The following is a 22,547-nucleotide window of genomic DNA, read 5'->3' on the forward strand; positions in this document are numbered from 1 at the left end:
TCTGGGACACTGCAACCGTCATAAATATGAGTCAGTTGTCAAGAATCCAAACGCAAATCACGCGACTATGGGGATGCCGCGAGGGTCCTAAGTGTGAAAAATGGTCATGAGTCACTTTCCCCAGCGCTGTTGTCACTTCGACTTACAACAGCCCTCGACTTACAACAGTCACTCAAAGAACTGTTGTAAGTCGAGGGGCTGCCAGAGAAAGGAAGTGGGGGTTCAGCCTATTTTCCAAAGCACCTGAAGGCCCAGACAAGGAATAATGGATGGAAACTAATCAAAGGAGAGATTGGGTGTAGAAATAAGGAGAATTTTTCTGACAATGAGGACAATCAACCCGTGGAACAGAAGTTGCCTTCAGAAGTTGTGGGAGCTTCATCACGGGAGGTTTTCAAGAAGAGATTGGGCTGCCATCTGTCAGAAATGGTGTAGGGTCTCCTGCTTGAGCAGGGGGTTGGACTAGATGGCCTACAAGGTCCTTTCCAGCGATGGGATTCAGCCAGTTCGCACAACTTCGGGAGAGCCAGTTGTTAACTTTCTGAGCAGTTTGGTGAACTGATTGTTGGAAGAAGACTTGAACATTGGGCGCTAACTAACAAAATGAAATTCAACAGTGAAAAAAGTAAGGTAAGCATTCATTTAGGCAAAAAAAAAAACCAAAATGCACAGGTACTGTACCTTGCTCAATATTTATTATTTATTTATTTATTTATTTAATCGTATTTATATACCGCCCTATCTCCCAAGGGACTCAATAGTAGTACCTGTGAGAGGGATCTTGGAGTCCTAGTGGACAACCATTTAGATATGAGCCAGCAGTGTGCAGCAGCTGCTAAAAAAGCCAACACAGTTCTGGGCTGCATAAACAGAGGGACAGAATCAAGATCACGTGAAGTGTTAGTGCCACTTTATAATGCCTTGGTAAGGCCACACTTGGAATATTGCATTCAGTTTTGGTCGCCACGATGTAAAAAAGATGTTGAGACTCTAGAAAGAGTGCAGAGAAGAGCAACAAAAATGATTACGGGACTGGAGGCTAAAACATATGAACGGTTGCAGGAACTCGGTATGTCTAGTTTAATGAAAAGAAGGATTGGGGGAGACATGATAGCAGTGCTCCAATATCTCAGGGGTTGCCACAAAGAAGAGGGAGTCAGAAATTCTCCAAAGCACCTGAGGGCAGGACAAAAAGCAATGGGTAGAAACTAATCAAGGAGAGAAGCAACTTAGAACTAAGGAGAAATTTCCTGACAGTTAGAACAATCAGTAAGTGGAACAACTTGCCTGCAGAAGTTGTGAATGCTCCAACACTGGAAATTTTTAAGAAAATGTTGGATAGCCATTTTTCTGAAATGGTATAGAGTTTCCTGCCTGGGCAGGGGGTTGGACTAGAAGACCTCCAAGGTTCCTTCCAAATCTGTTATTATGTTATGTTAAGAAATCATTAGGGCAGAGAACCGGTTGTTAAATTATTTGAATCCCACCACTGGCCCTTTCCAACTGTTCCAATATTCTATTATATTCAAGGAGTAGCTATATTGGAAAGAAGGCGACTTTCCGGGGTAGGTGGGAATTCCTTTGAATGTGCAAGGAGAGCCAGAGGGTCTCGCCAAGGGGTGTTTATTGTATATAACAGAATAACAAGAGTTGGATGGGACCTTGGTAGGTCATCTAGTCCAACCCCCTGCTGGAGGTTAGATGGCCTCCAAGGCCCCTTCCAAGTCTAGTCACTGTTGTTATGAAACATTGGGAGCGCAGCTGCCGCGTCTCCCACCCTGGTCCTCCTCTTCCGTGGAGGGAACGGGCCACAGCGAGGGCGGTTTCCGAGGCCAAGGCGCCCCACCGTCTTTCTGCCTGGATCTCCTCTGTGGAGCCCACGCGGGGGTTTGTGGGGTGGGCCACTGGTGTTTATTGTATATAACATAATAACAGAGTTGGATGGGACCTTGTAGGTCATCTAGTCCAACCCCCTGCTGGAGGTTAGATGACCTCCAAGGCCCCTTCCAAGTCTAGTTATATCTAGTTATGTTAAGAAATCATTAGGGCAGAGAACCGGTTGTTAAATTATTTGAATCCCACCACTGGCCCTTTCCAACTGTTCCAATATTCTATTATATACAAGGAGTAGCTATATTGGAAAGAAGGCAACTTTCCTGATCGGTGGGAATTCCTTTGAATGTGCAAGGAGAGCCAGAGGGTCTCGCCAAGGGGTGTTTATTGTATATAACAGAATAACAAGAGTTGGATGGGACCTTGGTAGGTCATCTAGTCCAACCCCCTGCTGGAGGTTAGATGACCTCCAAGGCCCCTTCCAAGTCTAGTCACTGTTGTTATGAAACATTGGGCGCGCAGCTGCCGCATCTCCCACCCTGGTCCTCCTCTTCCGTGGAGGGAACGGGCCACAGTGAGGGCGGTTTCCGAAGCCAAGGCGCCCCACCGTCTTTCTGCCTGGATCTCCTCAGTGGAGCCCACGCGGGGGTTTGTGGGGTGGGCCACTGGTGTTTATTGTATATAACATAATAACAGAGTTGGATGGGACCTTGTAGGTCATCTAGTCCAACCCCCTGCTGGAGGTTAGATGACCTCCAAGGCCCCTTCCAAGTCTAGTTATGTCTAGTTATGTTATTATGTTATGTTAAGAAATCATTAGGACAGAGAACCGGTTGTTAAATTATTTGAATCCCACCACTGGCCCTTTCCAACTGTTCCAATATTCTATTATTCAGTATTCACTTTCCATTTATGACTGTATGACTATGACTTGTTGCTGGCAATCCTTATGATTTATATTGATATATTGACCATCAATTGTGTTGTAAATGTTGTACCTTGATGAACGTATCTTTTCTTTTATGTACACTGAGAGCATATGCACCAAGACAAATTCCTTGTGTGTCCAATCACACTTGGCCAATAAATTCTATTATATACAAGGAGTAGCTATATTGGAAAGAAGGCGACTTTCCGGGGTAGGTGGGAATTCCTTTGAATGTGCAAGGAGAGCCAGAGGGTCTCGCCAAGGGGTGTTTATTGTATATAACAGAATAACAAGAGTTGGATGGGACCTTGGTAGGTCATCTAGTCCAACCCCCTGCTGGAGGTTAGATGGCCTCCAAGGCCCCTTCCAAGTCTAGTCACTGTTGTTATGAAACATTGGGAGCGCAGCTGCCGCGTCTCCCACCCTGGTCCTCCTCTTCCGTGGAGGGAACGGGCCACAGCGAGGGCGGTTTCCGAGGCCAAGGCGCCCCACCGTCTTTCTGCCTGGATCTCCTCTGTGGAGCCCACGCGGGGGTTTGTGGGGTGGGCCACTGGTGTTTATTGTATATAACATAATAACAGAGTTGGATGGGACCTTGTAGGTCATCTAGTCCAACCCCCTGCTGGAGGTTAGATGACCTCCAAGGCCCCTTCCAAGTCTAGTTATATCTAGTTATGTTATTATGTTAAGAAATCATTAGGGCAGAGAACCGGTTGTTAAATTATTTGAATCCCACCACTGGCCCTTTCCAACTGTTCCAATATTCTATTATATACAAGGAGTAGCTATATTGGAAAGAAGGCAACTTTCCTGATCGGTGGGAATTCCTTTGAATGTGCAAGGAGAGCCAGAGGGTCTCGCCAAGGGGTGTTTATTGTATATAACAGAATAACAAGAGTTGGATGGGACCTTGGTAGGTCATCTAGTCCAACCCCCTGCTGGAGGTTAGATGACCTCCAAGGCCCCTTCCAAGTCTAGTCACTGTTGTTATGAAACATTGGGCGCGCAGCTGCCGCATCTCCCACCCTGGTCCTCCTCTTCCGTGGAGGGAACGGGCCACAGTGAGGGCGGTTTCCGAAGCCAAGGCGCCCCACCGTCTTTCTGCCTGGATCTCCTCAGTGGAGCCCACGCGGGGGTTTGTGGGGTGGGCCACTGGTGTTTATTGTATATAACATAATAACAGAGTTGGATGGGACCTTGTAGGTCATCTAGTCCAACCCCCTGCTGGAGGTTAGATGACCTCCAAGGCCCCTTCCAAGTCTAGTTATGTCTAGTTATGTTATTATGTTATGTTAAGAAATCATTAGGACAGAGAACCGGTTGTTAAATTATTTGAATCCCACCACTGGCCCTTTCCAACTGTTCCAATATTCTATTATTCAGTATTCACTTTCCATTTATGACTGTATGACTATGACTTGTTGCTGGCAATCCTTATGATTTATATTGATATATTGACCATCAATTGTGTTGTAAATGTTGTACCTTGATGAACGTATCTTTTCTTTTATGTACACTGAGAGCATATGCACCAAGACAAATTCCTTGTGTGTCCAATCACACTTGGCCAATAAATTCTATTATATACAAGGAGTAGCTATATTGGAAAGAAGGCGACTTTCCGGATCGGTGGGAATTCCTTTGAATGTGCAAGGAGAGCCAGAGGGTCTCGCCAAGGGGTGTTTATTGTATATAACAGAATAACAAGAGTTAGATGGGACCTTGGTAGGTCATCTAGTCCAACCCCCTGCTGGAGGTTAGATGACCTCCAAGGCCCCTTCCAAGTCTAGTCACTGTTGTTATGAAACATTGGGAGCGCAGCTGCCGCGTCTCCCACTCTGGTCCGTAGAGGGAACGGGCCGCAGCGACGGCGGTTTCCGAGGCCGACCCCACCGCACGAGAGGCGCCCCGCCGTCTTTCCTCGGCGGAGCCCCCTGCGGAGGGTGGGTGGGTGGGTTGGTTGGGTGGGCGGCGGGATGGGCCCGGAGGCGGCCGCCGCGCCGCTTCCTTGACGGGAAGGAAAGCTGGAGCGAAAGGAGGTGGGGCGATGGGCTTTTGCCGGCCCGGCGCCGCCTTTGCCTGCTTGGCGCCTGAAGGGTTTCGCACGCTCGGCGGCCGTCGAGTGAATCGCGCGCGGGAGCGAGAGGAAAGATGAGCTGAGAAGGCGCTGCCCCGCGGAGCCGGCGGAGGGAAGCGAGATCCTGGGGGGACGGACGGAGCCCGCTCTTTGCATGCAGCTGGCGCCGACGGCGACCTTCTTCTCCCGGGCGTGGGCAGCCAAGCGGCGGCGGATCATGATCCTCACACGTAAGGCGGCGGGGCTCGGGTTTGAAGTGGCTTCTCCCAGCCGCCTTGCCTCTTTTGGAAGACAAGTTGGGGATAAGGATGCTGGGAGGCGAGTGGGGGTGGTGGAGAGAAACTTCGCTGTTGGGTTTTTTTTGTTTTTTGTTTTGGCACTCTGCACATGCTCGGAGGGGGAGGAAAAAAAGGGGGGGCACGATCCCGAACCATGGTAGTTGAACCAAGCTGGTGCAACCATGCAGAGCGGAGACGGCGAGGTTCAATTATTAAGGGAGTTGTTGGCGAGAGGAAACTTGTCCTGTAATGAGTGACAACTCGGCTGCATTTAGGATCCTCCATGGGTTGGTGTTTTGTTTTTTTTCCCCTGGCGCCCGGGGATCCTTTTTGCACGGGGATCTCTCGAATGGAGAAGCTCTTGCGAAGGAGGGATCCCTCTTCATTTTTGCGCACGCGAGTCTGAAGCGTGGGTTTCTCCGGAGAGTTGCAGAGTCGAAAGGGCGACCTTCCCTTCCGCACGTAGGCAAGCGGCTTTGCAAAGGCTTCCCTCGATCTGCATTTCTCGACGGGTCTGGTTTATTTCACACGCGCACACACACCCCACGTCTGCTCCCGCTTAAACCTCCTCTGGCTTCTCGGTTGTAAACCTATTTTGCGGTTTGCTTTTTTCCCCTCACTAATGCAACGTTGCCCTGTCGTTCCTTGGGGCTTCGTTGAGCTGTTGCTCTTTATTAGCTGTCCCATTTTATCTCATGCAAACGTGGAAGGCCCGCCTGTGAATATTTTTAATATTCTGCAGGATTTTGTTCACTGCTGTGCTTTTTGAGCATTCTGAATGGTTTTGTTGAGTTCTGGCCTTTCTTGCAAAGGTCACCGCTAGGATAGAATTAAAAAGTGTTCCCGTTTCTCCCATGTTACATAAAAATCCGAATCCATCTGTCCTTTTCAGTTCAAGTGTCATTTTTGTCCATCACGGGCGCAATCCAATATTTTTCTAATTATTAACTCTTCAGAGGGTGTATTTGAGCTTCGCCAACATTGTGCAAATGGTATAATTGGGTCAAAAACAGGAAAATAGGGGAAATAACAGATAGTAGAACTAGTAATTCTAATTAGAATTAGTAATATAATTTAGTAATATTATATAGACTATAGGAGAACACTAATGGGATGATATGTAAAATGGTCACAGTCATGCACAAGAATTGAATGAAAATTGTTTAATTGTTAAAATCCAATAAAACTCAATAAAAAAAAGAATTAAAGAGTGTTCAATGAGCCAAGTGAGAAAATAAGGGTAATAATAGTAGTAGTAGTAGTAATTAAGGCTGAGATGCATACTGTTATTTAACATACTTTCTTTCCTCCAACTCCTGATTTATTTAATGAGATAGATAGATAGATAGATAGATAGATAGATAGATAGATAGATAGATAGATAGATAGATAGATAGAAGACAGTCAATCCACTCAATCTAGTATACATCAACCAGATGTATAATTTCAAGCATTTCTATAGCCATCAGTCATACCGGCTGGGAATTACAGGCCTTGTAGTCCAGCAATCTGAGCATAAGGAGGAAAAAACTTCCCTTCTATATTTAACATTAGCAGCCTAAGGCTGCTTAAAGAAACAGGAAAAAGGAAGGAATCCTTGCTTGGTTGAAACCATGTGGCCGCTTCTCCTTGAAATGTGTTTTAAATTAGTAGGGTTTTTTTTTTCTCCCCAGTTTCCAGCCACAATACTTTCCAACGTGCCATTCATCAAGTCTCAAGCAACTGGAAAGGATAGTGGGTAGATATTTAAAAGGAGAAAGGGTTAAATTTGGGTGGGTGGGTGTTAAGTGCCAAAGAACGGAAAGCTTACAGTTCCCTTTTGAAGTTTTCCAGTAATTAGTCTGGTGGCTTCTAGGAGCCAGAGCCCCCCCCCTCTGGTGCCCAAGCTCCTGATGTCATTTTAGGAGCCTTTGATCTCTTTCAAGGAGTAACACCCCCTGCCAGTAGTAAACAATGCCTTGTATTTCCAGCACAAACAGAAAACAAATTCTTTTTGTTCTCCAGTGTTTCAGTACCACCTTCATTTCTGCTTTTTATTATCACAAAAACATGTCAATTACATACTTGTGGCATCATTGTAAGCAAAATGATTCCATTGAGCTAATGAAGATCATCCCTAATAGCAGTAAATTGGAGATGATATATTTACATTAACTCTCACATTTTGTTCTCTCTCTCTCTCTCCTGGTCTCCCTTTTGAAATAGTAAACCCCGAATGACAAAATAAAGCATTTGGAGATGAGTTTAAAGTTGGAAGTTATTCTGATAATTTTGCTTTTAAAAATGAGCAAGAGATTATGGGGTTTTTCAAAGCAGAAGCAAAATTCTATGCATTTTTATTTGACTAGAAGCTTGTCCAAACTGATGACTTAGTTATGAATATCATCCTAGTGCACTGGTTAACTAGTATTTCTTAACCTGGTTTTGTGTTAGATGTCTTGCGATTACAGTTTCCAGAATTCTCATTTAGTGAGAGGACATGGCTGTTGGTGCATTGCACCAAGTTGGAAAAGTCTTAACTCAGCATAAGTTTGGTCTAGCTAGCTCAAGAGATTGAAGAGCTACTTAATTGTCCAATAGATTTACTTTTCAGTAGGTGGCAGCACTTTGCCGCACTTTGTCTGTATTTGAAAGTAAGGCACTATCAAGCCTCATTAGCACTTAGAAGGGTGACCACCAGGTTATAACGTATGATGAACGTATCTTTTCTTTTATGTACACTGAGAGCATATGCACCAAGACAAATTCCTTGTGTGTCCAATTACACTTGGCCAATAAAATTCTATTCTATTCTATTCTATTCTATTCTATTCTATTCTATTCTATTCTATTCTAACAAAAAATCTTTTAAGTTATTTGTTCCGTTATTTTCATAATGGTTATACGCAGAAAGCAACAAATAAATATCCTTGAGGTCGTTTGCCCCTAATAAGACTCTTTTTTAAGAGTCCAGCCCATTCTTAACATTTAAGCGAAGGAGGATGGCAGTAGACAGGACAGTGAAACAAAGTTAGGATATATGATGTGAAAACAGTTTTTGAAGTATGCTCCTGTGAGGAGGGGACCGTCCTTAACAGTATCAGATTTATTTTCAGGCTTTCAGTGGCTTTTTGCATTTTCCCCATCTCAAAACAACATGAAAGTACAATACCAGTTTTTAATGGTTATACTACAAATATTTAGTGGTCCAGTCATTAAAAGTTTTCAGCAGCCTTCCAGGACTCTGAAATATGCAAAAAGAGAGGCTTAGAGGAAAAGTAAATGAAATGCTGCTTCGGATTTCCTCTGTTATCACAAGTTTTGAATACTGTTTGTGAAGTTACTGCAAAGAGGTCTTTTTGCACGTAGGTAATGTTCTTGAACTTTTCCTGGCATCTGGATGCAAAGTGTTAAGACTAGATAGATTCTGGGTTCGATCCAGAAAGATATTTTCAAGGCTGCTTTTAGGTGAAATGGATCATTGTTCCATCTAATCTGCGGTTTTGCTTGTTGCATGTCCTGGGTTTTCCAACTGTACTTTCTTGAGACATTTAAATGTAGGTGCCCAGGATTGAATTTGAAATTTATCAGTTGAATACTTCAAAGTACAGTAGGTCCGCTTACTTTTAATTTCATTCATTTTCAGTTCCTTTCAAAGCTATGAGTTGCATGGCCAGGAAAGGCAGTGAGCAGCCACACTCCCTGCATTTATAAGTTTGTGTGAATTGTCAAAAACCATGCTTTTTCTGGCCCCAGGACTAATAACATAAAATGTTTTGTTTTCCTGGCACGTTGAGATATGATCCTAGTCATGCATTGTGAAACCTTAAAGTTAGGTTTTGTGCATTTTGCTAGTGAGTTTTCAGCAAAAATGCACATAGCAAGAAACTATAGATAATCCACATAAGCCCCACCTCAAGAGAGGCATAGAATGAGCCAATGCACATAGCAACTGGCTTTTCCGTTTAGTGGTTTTTTAATTTATTCCCTCATTCCTCACAATAGTTACCATAATTCTTCCAAGGAGTTGAAAAGTACCTAGGGGGTGAGAGGGAGATCTTTTAAGATGGAAGATCTGGACCCAGGGGTGTCAAACTCACATTGTCACATGACGTATCGCGACTTTTTTTCCCTTTGCTAAACCAGGCGTGGGTGTGGCCATTGCATGATGCATCCGGCCCATGGGCCGCAAGTTTGACAGCCCTGATGTAGATTAATATAAGCACTGAGATGTATGCATGTACCTCCTTCAATTCCAAACTAAGTTTGCTACCTATGGTTCAGAGTTTTTGAACTCTACTATTATTATTATTATTATTATTATTATTATTATTATTATTATTATTATTATTATTATTATTATTTTCAGTCATGTCCAGTTCTCAGCAGCTGCCCAGACAAGCTCCTGCACTTTTCTTAGCAAGTGTTTCAGAAGTGGCTTGCCACTGCTTCCCTTCCTAGGGCTGAGAGAAAGTGACTGGTTCAAAGTCACCCAGCTAGCTTTCTGCCTAGAACTCAAGGTCTCCCAGTTTTCAGCCTTAAGCCTTAACCACTACACCAAACTGCCTCTCATAATTCAGTTAAGGTAAACATATGTCCCCTTGCACATATGTGCTAGCCGTTCCCAACTCTAGGGGGCGGTGCTCATCTCCGTTTCAAAGCCGAAGAGCCAGCGCTGTCCGAAAACGTCTCCGTGGTCATGTAGCCGGCATGACTCAATGCCAAAGGCGCACGGAACGCTGTTACCTTCCCACCAAAGATAGTCCCTATTTTTCTACTTGCATTTTTTACCTGCTTTCGAACTGCTAGGTTGGCAGAAGCTGGGACAAGTAACGGGAGCTCACCCCGTTACGCGGCACTAGGGATTCGAACCGCTGAACTGCCGACCTTTCGATCGACAAGAAGGGGTTAGACTGTTTTGTGCCCCAGGCAAGCAAAGCATTTTCAAGATAAATGACTTTGTCCAGATAATGCAGCCCCCAGCCCTGCCTCACCTTACCCGTGAAGATGAAATTTCAGGCCCTAGAGCAGAAGGTTTTGCCTGTTAGGAGTATACCCCAGCTTTTGGCTTCCATCTTATCTCTCAGTAATGGTCGTTTTTCCCCCCTCTCTCTATTCTCTTTTTCCCCCTCCCTAAGTGCAGCATTTGTGGTTTGTCAGGCTGTAACTTTATCCCAGACATCAGTTACAGATGGATTTTCTATCTTGAGCTATGGGGAGTCTCAGATGGATGGAGAAATTCCCCTAAGAGGAAAGATGCTGAAGCTCTCGTTACATTTGCAACGTTATTTGTAATGAACTAGAAAGAATATAATAGCCAAACAGATTGAGAAGTTGTGTGTTTGGGTGTAAGTGTATCCACTGTTCAGAGCTGGATTAGTTTAAGCGTCCATCTGGCCTGTAAATGTGTTGATCAACTATATTTCAAACTGAAGTCAATTGTCTTTGTGGTTTAACTTTCTGCTTGGAGCTTACCCTGTTGTCTTTTTTGTTGGTTCAGATGGAAGGGACATATTTGACCTACCTAGGAAGTTTTTTTAAAAAAAAAAAAATCCAGGAGAAAGTTCAGCTGTGAATTGACAGCTTTGAAAATATTCCACAAATTGAGGCTTTGTTACTAAAAGGAAGAAAATACAGACGATGCATTTGCCTGGAAGCAATTGATAGCTGTGACCAGTGACCAGATTGTTATAATCCTGGATTATGTGGCTTTTTCCAAGTGGTTTCCCACAAGAGAAAGCAAGAAAAACTCTTGCCAAGAAGATTTTGCAAGACGTTTGGGATGTCTTGTTTCAGATTTATTTCAGAAATACATGTGATGAAAAATCTTGAAGGAAAATTCAACAGTGAAAAAAGTAAGGTTCTACATTTAGGCCAAAAAAACAAAATGCACAGATACTGTATATGTGGTACCTTGCGCAATAGTAGTAACTGAGAGAGGGATCTTGGAGTCCTAGTGGATAACCATTTAGATATGAGCCAGCAGTGTGCAGCAGCTGCTAAAAAAGCCAACACAGTTCTGGGCTGCATAAACAGAGGGATAGAATCAAGATCACGTGAAGTGTTAATACCACTTTATAATGCCTTGGTGAGGCCACACTTGGAATATTGCATTCAGTTTTGGTCGCCACGATGTAAAAAAGATGTTGAGACTCTAGAAAGAGTGCAGAGAAGAGCAACAAAGATGATCAGGGGACTGTAGGCTAAAACATATGAAGAACGTTTGCAGGAACTCGGTATGTCTAGTTTAATGAAAAGAAGGGCTGGGGAGACATAATATTAGTGTTCCAATATCTCAGGGGCTGCCACAAAGAAGAGGGAGTCGAACTATTCTCCAAAGCACCTGAGGGCAGGACAAAAAGCAATGGGTGGAAACTAATCAAGGAGAGAAGCAACTTAGAACTAAGGAGAAATTTCCTGACAGTTAGAACAATTAATCAGTGGAACAACTTGCCTGCAGAAGTTGTAAATGCTCCAACACTGGAAATTTTTAAGAAAATGTTGGATAACCATTTGTCTGAAATGGTGTAGAGTTTCCTGCCTGGGCAGAGGGTTGGACTAGAAGACCTCCAAGGTCCCTTCCAACTCTGTTGTTGTTGTTGTTATTATTATTATTATTATTATTATTATTATTATTATTATTATTATTATTATTATTATTATTAAAAATGTTTTTATGCTTGAATATTTCAATCTCAATATTTGCTGAGGCTTCTGATGTCTGGAATGGTTCTTAATCTTTGATATTCATGCAAAGCCACTGTTAAAGTTCATGGATTTAAAATGAAATGCGGTACTGGGATGATCTTAATAAGGATATTTCAAGTTATTTTATGGCAGCCTGGTACACATAGACTTTAAGTATGACCAGAGCCTTTTTTTAAAGCCTATCAAATAAATACCTGAGAGAAAGAAAGTGATTTGAAAAAAGAAAACCTGGACATTTGCTTGTGATATTATCTTCCTTTCAAAAATATTTGTATGTCCTAGATACTTTAAAGAAATCAAGTCTGGCTGAACTTCTCTCTGGCAATTCACAGGCCAAACGGCATCAGCCGCCTTCTCCCAATTTTGGAGCCATAAGTGCAAAAATCATTGTGCAATTTGGAGGAAAATGTATACATTTCCTACAAGTGGTGATATAAATATTTTCCTCAGGTGCTAAAATGTACAACAGGGCCAAAACATTTCCCAAGGCCCACAAAATTCTATACTGAGTTGCCCAGACAGCACATGGAAAAAGAGCATAATGTTCAGAATGCATGTAATTTAGTTAGGAGATATACTTTAGAGCAGGGGTGTCATACTCAAGGCCTGCAGCAAAGGTAATAGCCCATGGCAGGGGTCTCCAATCTTGGTCCTTTTAAGACTTGTGGACTTCAACTCCCAGAGTCCCTCAGCCAACAAAGCTGGCTGAGGAACTCTGGGAGTTGAAGTCCACAAGTCTTAAAGGGACCAAGGTTGGAGACCCCTGGCCCACGGTGCCTCTGCTAGTGAAAGTAGAGCTCAGTAGGGCCACTCTCCGTTGTCACTTACCGAGGGCTGTAGGAGCACTTGGCCACCACAGGTTCCCCTGACACGAGTCCCGTGTAACACCCATCATGGCCACGCCAGCCCCCACTACCCCCCCACCCGGTTTGAGGTCAAACACAACCCTGCTGCGGCCTTCAATAAAATCGAGTTTGATATCTCTGCAGATGGGGATTACAACCAAGAAATTATTTTTTTTTATAAATTTATTAAACTTTTTTACATTAAAAACATAGTGGGGGAAAAGAAAAGGTTATATTACAGCCAAGAAATTAAAAGACCCTTGCTCCTGGGGAGGAAAGCTAAGGCAAATCGAGACAGCATACTAAAAAGCAGAGACATCACCCTGCCAACAAAAGTGCGTATAGTCAGGGCTATGGTGCTCCCAGCTCAAATGTATGGTTGTGAAAGTTGGACCATAGGGAAGGCTGAGCGCCAAAGAATTGAAGCCTTTGGTGCTGGAGAAGACTCCTGCAAGTCCCTTGGACCGCAAGGCGATCAAACCGGTCAGTCCTAGAGGAGATCAACCATGACTGCTCTTTAGAAGGCCAGATCCTGAAGATGAAACTCAAATACTTTGGCCACCTAATGAGAAGGAAGAACTCACTGGAGAAGAGCCTAATGCTGGGAAAGATTGAGGGCAAAAGAAGAAAGGGACGACAGAGAATGAGGTGGCTGGATGGAGTCACTGAAGCAGTTGGCATGAGCTTAAATGGACTCCAGAAGATGGTAGAGGACAGGAAGGCCTGGAGAAACATCGTCCATGGGGTTGCGATGGGTCAGACATGACTTTGCAACTAACAACAAATTGAAAATCTTCCTAATCTCTAGCGTGAAGCAATCAGTACCAGGAAAAGTTCTTGTATTGCTTGTGGGCCAAGACTATTATGTGCAGTTTTGTGTCTCACTTCAGTTGCGTGGTCCCGCAATCTGTAATATACGAAGGTTAAACAGGATGGTCCTGTACTGTAAACAAAAGTTTCTCTAGCAACAGGAAGAAGGAAATGAGACTATGCAACAGAACTGACAGGCTCCAGACAATGCAAGACCCACCCTAACATTTTTAGTGGATCACCAAAGACCTAAAGGCACAAAAATAACTTCAGATGTTTCCCCTTCCTCTTTAAGCTTATTTCAAAAGTATTACCAAAGGCCAGTGTGTAGCATCCTATTGGCTTCCAGTTTGGTATACAACATTGGGATGAACAACCTACAGTATTGAGACCACTTAGCATTTTTAAAAGCGAATGAGAGACACAATTTTATTTGGGGGGGGGGGGAGGATGATTCAGAATGATTCAGGTTGGGTGAAACTTGCCATTGCTTTCTTTTGGTTGATGTAAAAAGGACTTAGCTTTTTTCTTCTTCTTTTAACTTCATGAAGATTATACTAGGGCTAGGTATTAGAATGGTTGTGTGTTTTCTATCTCAAAATAAAAGCTATCCATTTTCAGAACTAATAAGTTTTGAAGTGGGCCCAAGAACTACATACTGTGGGGACCCTCAATTTATTGGGACAATTGTAATAATAAGAAACCAAGTAATTGTTACCGTGTCACTTTTCTTCTGTAATCCAGGTGAGACCAGCAGATAATTACACACAGAGTTATCATCATCATACTAATGTTTTTTTCGCAGCATCGACTTTTTGGATCAGGAGGTGTCATTTTGTACAATCAAATGCAGCATCCGGGTCTTAACTGGACATTTTTCACGTCTGCGTTTATTGTACAGCAATGGCCAAAATTGTGGAAACCTTTTGGGAAAAATATATTTTTGATGTTTGGTGGCTAATAACATCACTTTTTTCCCCCAAGATAATCTTATTCCACTGCTTGAATGGCCTGGGAATAGCCCAAACCTTAACCCAATTGAAAATCTATGGAGCTGACTAAAGAAACTTGTTAGTCAGAAGCGACCCAGCAATAAAACCCAGTTAATAGAAGCAATCATTCAATCTTGGTTTCACATTATAACAGCCGTAATTCATGCTAAAGGTTACCCAGTTAACTGACATTTTTGTATATCTTGTTTTTTCTATGGTGATAATTTTTGTATCTCTCATTTTTTTCTACGTGTTTCACTTTTCTTCTTTATATTGTAACTGCTGTACTAATAGCAAATCCCTCATAGATGTTATTGCATTACATTCTTGATTAAATTATCTTTCCATTGATCTATAATTTTATGGCACTACTCCAAAAAAAAGTGGTGTTATTAGCTAGTTTTAGAAAATACACTTTTCCCTAAAAGGTTTCCACAATTTTGGCCCCTACTGTATCTTGCCATCTTTGCTTCGGCTTTCCACATGAACGTTTGGACTAGATAATTACACACAGCAAGATACAAAAGTGCTGGCTTTGCTCAGAAAAGTTTCCTAATCCTTTCTTGGGTAACCATGGAAAAAAGCTTTTTAGTCATCTGTTTTCTTTCTGTAATAGTACAATTTACAATCACCTTGGTCATCAAGGAAGAAATCATCAAGAATAGGCTATTCTGTTAGGCCGCAACAGGCTATGCCAGTGATGGCAAATCTTTTTGCCATCGCGTGACAAAAGCGAGGGGAACGCGGGGGGATAGCACTCACGCGTGCCCACACCCATAACGCAATGTTCCCCTGTGCACCCTGCCCTCCCACGCATGCGTGTGTGACCCCCTCATGCTCCCCCCGTCCCTGCGCATGCGTGCACAACCCTCCCATGCTCCCACCGCGCAACCCCCAACTGCCCGTTTTGGGCCTAGTAGGCCTCCCTGAAGCCTCCTGGGACCAAACAAGGGCCATGGAGAGGCACACCGCACCCCCATGCTCCCACCATGCATGCACACGCATCTCCCACATGCGCCCCGCGCCAGAGACCAGAAAATCAGTGGCCTGTGGGAGGCGCGCATACATGCGTGGTGGAGCTGAGCTGGGCGACAGCTCATGTGCCCGCAGAGAAGGCTCTGCGTGCCACCTGTGGCACATATGCCATAGGTTTACCATCAGGGGGCTATGCCATGCCAGCCTAAATTTTTCTGTGAACATTCAAGTGGTCTCTTAAACACACCTCGGAGATGGTGCAGTGTTTTGCTAGCCTGCCTAGAAAGTCTTTCGCTCCCAGTCAGCTGTGAGTTGCGGCAGCTCTGCATTGTGTATTTATACACACACAACACGCACAAACAATATTTGCTGAGCATTCATGATTTGCTAGATATTTTAAAGCTTAGAATTCATGAACTGAGTGTTCAGTTTGGCCCAATTAATCTCATTAAGTTACACCATTCCAGTCATGATTCTTACCTTATTTTTTTGTGCTCACAGGGTCGCAGTGACTAAAATAAATCTGTGCGGTGAAGAATGTCGACCTGACTTTGTTTATTTTTGATTCTATGGCTGATAAATATCAAGGAATGTGAAGGCTGCTCTTTTTTCCAGCAGGAAGAATGGTAGATTAGTAGGATGGGTTATGCTATTTAAGCCAAGTTTACACATATAATTTTTGATGTGTTTACTCTCATCCTTCAGGAAATTTCATCTTTCCAGCAATAATGGAATAAGATAATGTGTACCTTTAGAAGTAGAATTATTAACTATAGTGTACCATGGCAGAGGAATGTTCTATATAAGATCCTTCTGGAAGAGTGTGTGTGGGTGTGTATTGGGGTTATGCATTCAGAGTGGGGAGATAGATGATGAGGCAAAAGGTGTGCTGCTGTTTTTTGATAGATGTGGGGTTTAGAAAGCTTGCAGTCTTGCAGGTTGCAGATCATAAATAGGTGGGACCAGTGGTGGAATTCAATTTTTTTTACTACCAGTTCTATGGGTGTGGCTTGGTGTGCATGACAGGAGAAGGATACTGCAAAATCCCCGTTCCTTCCCCACTCCTGGGAAAGGATACTGCAAAATCTCCATTCCCACCCCACTCCAGGGGAAGGATATTGCAAAATCTCCATTCCCACCCCGTTCTGGGGCCAGCCAGAGGTGGCATTGGCCGGTTCTCCGAACTATTCAAAATTTCCGCTACTGGTTCTCCAGAACCTGTCAGAATCTGCTGAATAGTACCCCTAGGTGGGACCCAGCTTGCAGATCATAAATAGGTGGAATCCAGCAGCCAGGGCTTAGGGATAGGAGACAGTGAAGAGCAAAGGAAGGAGGACAATAGAAGTGGGACTTGCACATTGGTCTAAGTTGCTTCTTTTCAAATTTTGGGCACCTTGATCTCAGGCTGCTGCTGAAATCTGCTAAAATGCACCCACCAAAGACCCAGCCGTGAGTGGATGTGCAGAGCTTGCACAATTTCTGGATGGATAGCAGTGGGGGGTTTGACCAACTGGGTTAGAATTTATCCGGGGTTTCAAGTTCTGCAACAGCCATAATGAAGACATTGCTGTATTCTTTATGCCGTCTGTTGTGGTCCGCCGGCAGCCTGCAGAGCTAGCAGCAGAGTCAGACAGTGAGGAGGCTGGGGAGGACAATGGGCGAGTCCTGGAGTCAGGGGAAGGCCCGGATGAGGGCTCTGCAATGGAAGCAGAGATGGGGCCAGGGCCATCTGGGTGTTATGAACGGACTCCGGAGCCTCCAGAGTCGGACAGCAGAGAGGCAGAGGAACAGGAGGAGTCTGTTGCTAGTGTGTGCATGCGCAGAGCTGCCAGAAGGCAAGAACAGTTAAAACAAAAGGGACAACTCGGGAGTAAGGCCTGGAGATGATTGGCCCCTCCCATAAGGTTTAAAAGAGGAGCAAATGCATGTGGGCCCTTTGCAGGAAAGCAACGTTGTTAATTCTGTTCCCAGTCAGCATCTCTGTTTGATTCTAGACTCCATGTGGCTTTGCCAAGTAGGACTTTGGCAGTGTGTCAAGGGAGATAAAGGTTGGTGATTACCCCAAAGGACTTCGCTCGAAGGACTTTTTGCAATTAATTAGGATACAGCTGTGAATGAACATAATTCACAGCTGTTGCAATAAAAGAGGTTTAATGATACAAGGAGCCTAGGTCACAACACCGCCTAGGCAGTGACCAGGAACTCTGTTCTAGAGTTTGTTTGTTTGTTTGAGTAAGTGAGTGAGTGAGTGAGTTAGTTAGTTAGTGCATGGCGACGGTACATTACTATTAGTAGAGAGTAGTTGTTGTCTATTATTGCTAGTCCATTTGGTTCACACTTGCATGCTATTTAGGGTACACCATAGGGGACAATCTGTTCTAGAGGTTACTGGATATGAGTGCTGTACATAAATCTCACCTGTAGGAATAAACTAGGATTACTGGAGAATCAACATGTCCGGCAGAAGGGTGCTATTCAGCAGGTTCTGACAGGTTCTGGAGAACGGATAGCAGAAATTTTGAGTAGTTCGGAGAACCGGCAAATACCACATCTGGTGAGGTGGGAATGGAGATTTTGCAATATCCTTCCCCGGGAGTGGGGTGGGAATGGGGAGTTTGCAGTACCCTTCCCCCAGAGTGGGGTCAGAATGGAGATTTTGCAGTATCCTTCCCCTGCGACATCCATCAAACCACACCTGCCACGCCACGCCCACCAAGCCACGCCCACAGAACCGGTAGTAAAAGAAATTGAATTCCACCACTGCCTGTAACGGAAGGGTAGAAGGAATGATTCTGCCTAACCTTTTGCAAGTGATGATGTACTGTCTCCTTCTCTTAACTTGCTGACTGAGAATCTGACAGCTTGCCATGTATCTTAGTCATCAACACATCTACTTGAAAGTCTACATGATTTCAGCAAAAGTAGCTGTGATGGCAGTATTTTGTTTTGGTCTTATAATAAATGCAACATTTGAATCCTTGGGACTCGGCCAAATAAATTCTTTATGAAGTGTCATGAATGCTAACTATGAAATTTGCCCAATATGATTTTCTCTTAAATCTGCTAGTGTTTGTTGAAACTCAGCCGGTGGATATGATCCTAGTTGGTACTTGGCTAACCTCTGTGTATTCAGACCATTTAGAAAGGGAAACTACTATTTATACTACTTAATAGAGACTAGGTTATTTTTATATTTTTTTAGTAATCAAGACAGGAAGGTACAAATAAGATTACTGACTCTTTTAAATGTACCACTGGCCTGTATTTTTGATGGTTGTAGTGTCACAGAGTCAAAGTCATAACCACCATTATAGAGAATGTAAACTTTGTTCCTGATCTGTTTCTTTCTCTAATAAGTTTGAGGGACAATTGGTTTTTTAGGTCAATTTTTAGTAGGAGTGAAGAGCCAAGTTTTGTTAAAAAATATGTTTGAATTCACATTGCTGAGTTTATGTTGGGACAACAAGAGAATACAATCAAATCATTATATTCCTAGAATTGCTCAATCCTCTGGTTTTAGTTCTCATTTTTAGCTCCTGTTCCTTGATTCCTTAGAAGATCAGTTTCCTTTTCTGGTTCCTTATTCCAGGCTTCTGACACTTTTAAAATATTGACAAATTTCAAGACAAAAGAGGCAGAAATGGAGGCTGTTGTTCTGCAGATATTTTGGACAATTGCCACAGTCCTTTACTATTGAGCAAACTGTCACCAAGGCAGATTAATATTCAGAGCATTTTAGAATATTTGCTTTGCTAATATTTTGCTAATTTGCTAAGCCCTCTTTCTATCCATGCAGTGTTTATGTGTGTTTGTCAGATAGTTGGAATTGCTTTTCAGAACCTTCCATACTCAGCTGCTTCTGCATCCAGTTTTCCAAGGTTTTTTTTTTTATTATTATTTCAACTTCTGATCTCATTGTGATATCCCTGCCCATCTTGGATTTTTCAATTGTTCTAACCACAGTCCTACAAAAGGAATCTTGCTTTCTTAATGATTCTACTCATTCTTTCTTCAAACTCTTAGTTCTCAGGTTGGTTCCATCAAATGATAGTAAAAGTTGGTTCTCAAAAATCAGATATACTAAGAAAGTTCATGATCCTTGTGTAAGTTCTTCTCCAGAATTAATGGTTATTAAATAATTGCACATAGGTATCTGGGGCTGGATCAGTGGTGGGATTCAAAATTTTTACTACTGGTTCTGTGGGCGTGACTTGGTGGGCTTGGTGGGCATAGCAGGGGACTGTAAAATCTCCATTCCCATCCTACTCCAGGGGAAGGTTACTACAAAATCCCCATTTCCTCCCGATCAGCTGGGACTCAGGAGGCAGAGAATAGATAGGGGCGGGGCCAGTCAGAGGTGGTATTTACTGGTTCTCCGAACTACGCAAAATTTCCGCTGTCGATTCTCCAGAACTGGTCAGAACCTGCTGAAACCCACCTCTGGGCTGGATGAACGGCATAGTACAAAAAATTGCATTCTGACTTCATGATGACCCGATCGACGTACAGTGCAGTTTATCTTTGTGGCAACTTCATGACTAATTGAAGTACCTATATTATTTAACTGTTGACTTCATGTAATTCTACAACTTGCTTCAAATGGTATGATGTAATATGTATAATTCCATGCAATGTGTTACCTACTCTGTAATGATTGAGGCTGGCTTTCAGATGTGATTGTGATTGCATGGGTCAGTCTCTTTAATTCATATCAAAAGACCTTCCAGTGCTTGAATAATTGCTTTCTCTGTAGAATTCTGTACACAATTACTAGCTTGCAATTGACATATGAAGAGCAAGATAGGGCAGTATAAGTAGGAAAAAGATTACACACTTTAGACTGGATTGTGAAGAAGGGTGTACAGGAAGCCTTCAATTTTCAACCACAATTGGGACCAGAATTTTTTCATTGTTAAGCAGGGTAACTGTGTCGCACCTGATTTTACAACCCTTTTTTCCACAGTGGCTAAGCAAATAGAATGGAATGGAATGGAATGGAATAGAATAGAATTCTTTTATTGGCCAAGTGTGATTGGACACACAAGGAATTTGTCTTGGTGCATATGCTCTCAGTGTACATAAAAGAAAAGATATCTTCATCAAGAATTATAAGGTACAACACTTATTGATAGTCATAGGATACAAATTTAACACTTAATGATACAACACTTAATGAGAGTCATAGGCTACAAATAAGCAATCAGGAAACAATCAATATCAGTATAAATCATAAGGATACAAGCAACAAAGTTAAACAACAAAGTTAACACAATCACTGTATTTATTAAATAAATCAAGCAGTTATTAAGCAAATCCAGCTTTCCCAATTGACTGCTTATCAAAAACTGGTTAGGAAAATTTCAAATGTAACCCTGGGATGCTACAACCATCGGTAAATACAGGTAGTCCTTGCAATTGAGCCCAAAATTTCTGTTGCTAAGTGAGACATTCGTTAAGTAAATGTTGCCTTTTTTAACAACCTTTCTTGCCGCAGTTGTTAAAGTGAACCTGGCTTTCTCACGGACTTTGCATGTCAGAAGGTCGCAAAAAAGCTGATCACACGACGCCAGGACACTGCAACGGTCATAAGTATGAGTCAGTTGCCAACCATCTGAATTTTGATCACATGATCATGTTGCAGTGGTCGTCAGGGTGAAAAATGATCGCAACTCACTTTTTCCAGGGCCGTTGTGACTTTGAATGGTCACTAAGTGAACTATTGTAAGTGGACCTTAGTTGCCAAGTGCTCAAATTTTGATAGGGAGAGGACAGATCCTTCGTAGCAGAATTTTTTTTCATTTTCAAGGAAACATGATTCTTTTTATGTTGGAAGCCTTCTTTGCTTTAAACTAGCAATAAACTCCATTTTGAGATTTTTATCGTATTTTCTTTGCCTTCAATCCCCATGAGACAGAAAATCTGCAAGTCTCTACTACAACTCCAGCTTCTATTCATTTGTAGCTTACTAAATGCTAATTTCTATTGTTTCCTCTCCCCTCCATTACATGATTATATCATTCGGAGACGCTCTCGTTATTTTTGGCAACCTTCTTTTGTTTTTATTTTTTGCTGTTGAAGCTTGCTTTCTAGAAAGCGTGTTTTGGTCCTGGAAAGGCCTGTGCTCTGCTTGCTAGTGACAAATGTGTCTAATGATGTTTTGGCAAGATAGAATGGAAAAGAAGTTGATATTTAATGCCTCAATGGATTAATCTGACTTAACCATTGAATTATGCAAAGTTTACGCAGAATCTCAGTCAGCATCACAGTTGGCAGCTGTGATTAAAGCCCCACTCTTCTTATCTGTCAGACATTTCGGTAAGGGGATTGGATTTTATAGGGTGATGTCCTCGAGTTACGTCTTCGGGTTACCACCACAACTGAGCCCAAAATTTTTACGTTGCTAAGTGAAACGTTTATTAAATGAATTTTGACCCGTTTTATGACCTTTCTTGCCACCGTTGTTAAGTGAATCACTGCGGGTGTTAAATTAGTAATACGGTTGTTAAGCGAATCTGGCTTTTCCATTGACTTTGCTTGTCAGAAGGTCGCAAAAGGCGATTCCATGACCCCGGGACACTATAGCCGTCATAAATATGAGTCATCTGCCAAGAGTCTGAATGATCATGGGGATGCTACAATGGTCGTAAGTGTGAAAAATGGTCATAAGTCACTTTTTTCAACACTGGTGTAGCTTTGAACAATCACTAAAGGAACTGTTGTAAATCAAGGATTACCTGTAATCTTGATTATTTTTTTAAAAGAAATTATTTATTTATTTTTACTCTCTGCAGATGCCCTTGGAATCAAATACTAAGAATCATGTGGTCCCTTAAGGACAAACCAGTTTAATCACCAGTTTTGTGTGTGTGTGTGTGTGTGTGTATCTCAATCCATTTCACTTGATACGTTTATTGATTTCATTTGACTCGAGAAGCTGGTCTCCAGATTGCAGGTCTTAACTTGAAAGTTGCTTAATTCAGATAGTTATATCCCAAGGATATGTGAATCACTTAAAGCAGGGGTCACCAACCTTTCGGACCTCAGGGACCACTAAATTCATAATTTTAAATCCCGTGGACCACTAATATGATCTGCCTAATGACCAGCTGGGTGGGCGTGGCT

The 22,547-nt window shown here is 42.7% G+C and overlaps 1 protein-coding gene across 4 annotated transcripts in view; it reads left to right on the forward strand.

Moving 5' to 3' along the window:
* The window catches only part of DLC1 (DLC1 Rho GTPase activating protein), a 390,319-nt gene that overhangs the window by 308,047 nt on the left and 59,725 nt on the right, over window positions 1–22,547 (forward strand). The window contains exon 1 of one of the 4 annotated variants that reach the window (XM_058193747.1): window positions 4,825–5,068. The exons of the other annotated variants lie outside the window; for them this stretch is intronic. Coding sequence (XP_058049730.1) covers window positions 4,993–5,068 — 76 coding nt within the window. The 5' untranslated portion in view covers window positions 4,825–4,992. Of the gene's footprint in view, window positions 1–4,824; window positions 5,069–22,547 lie in introns of those variants that run through there. 4 annotated transcript variants of the gene reach the window in all.

Source organism: Ahaetulla prasina, chromosome 8, assembly GCF_028640845.1.
Source record: "Ahaetulla prasina isolate Xishuangbanna chromosome 8, ASM2864084v1, whole genome shotgun sequence".
Taxonomy (NCBI): domain Eukaryota; kingdom Metazoa; phylum Chordata; class Lepidosauria; order Squamata; family Colubridae; genus Ahaetulla; species Ahaetulla prasina.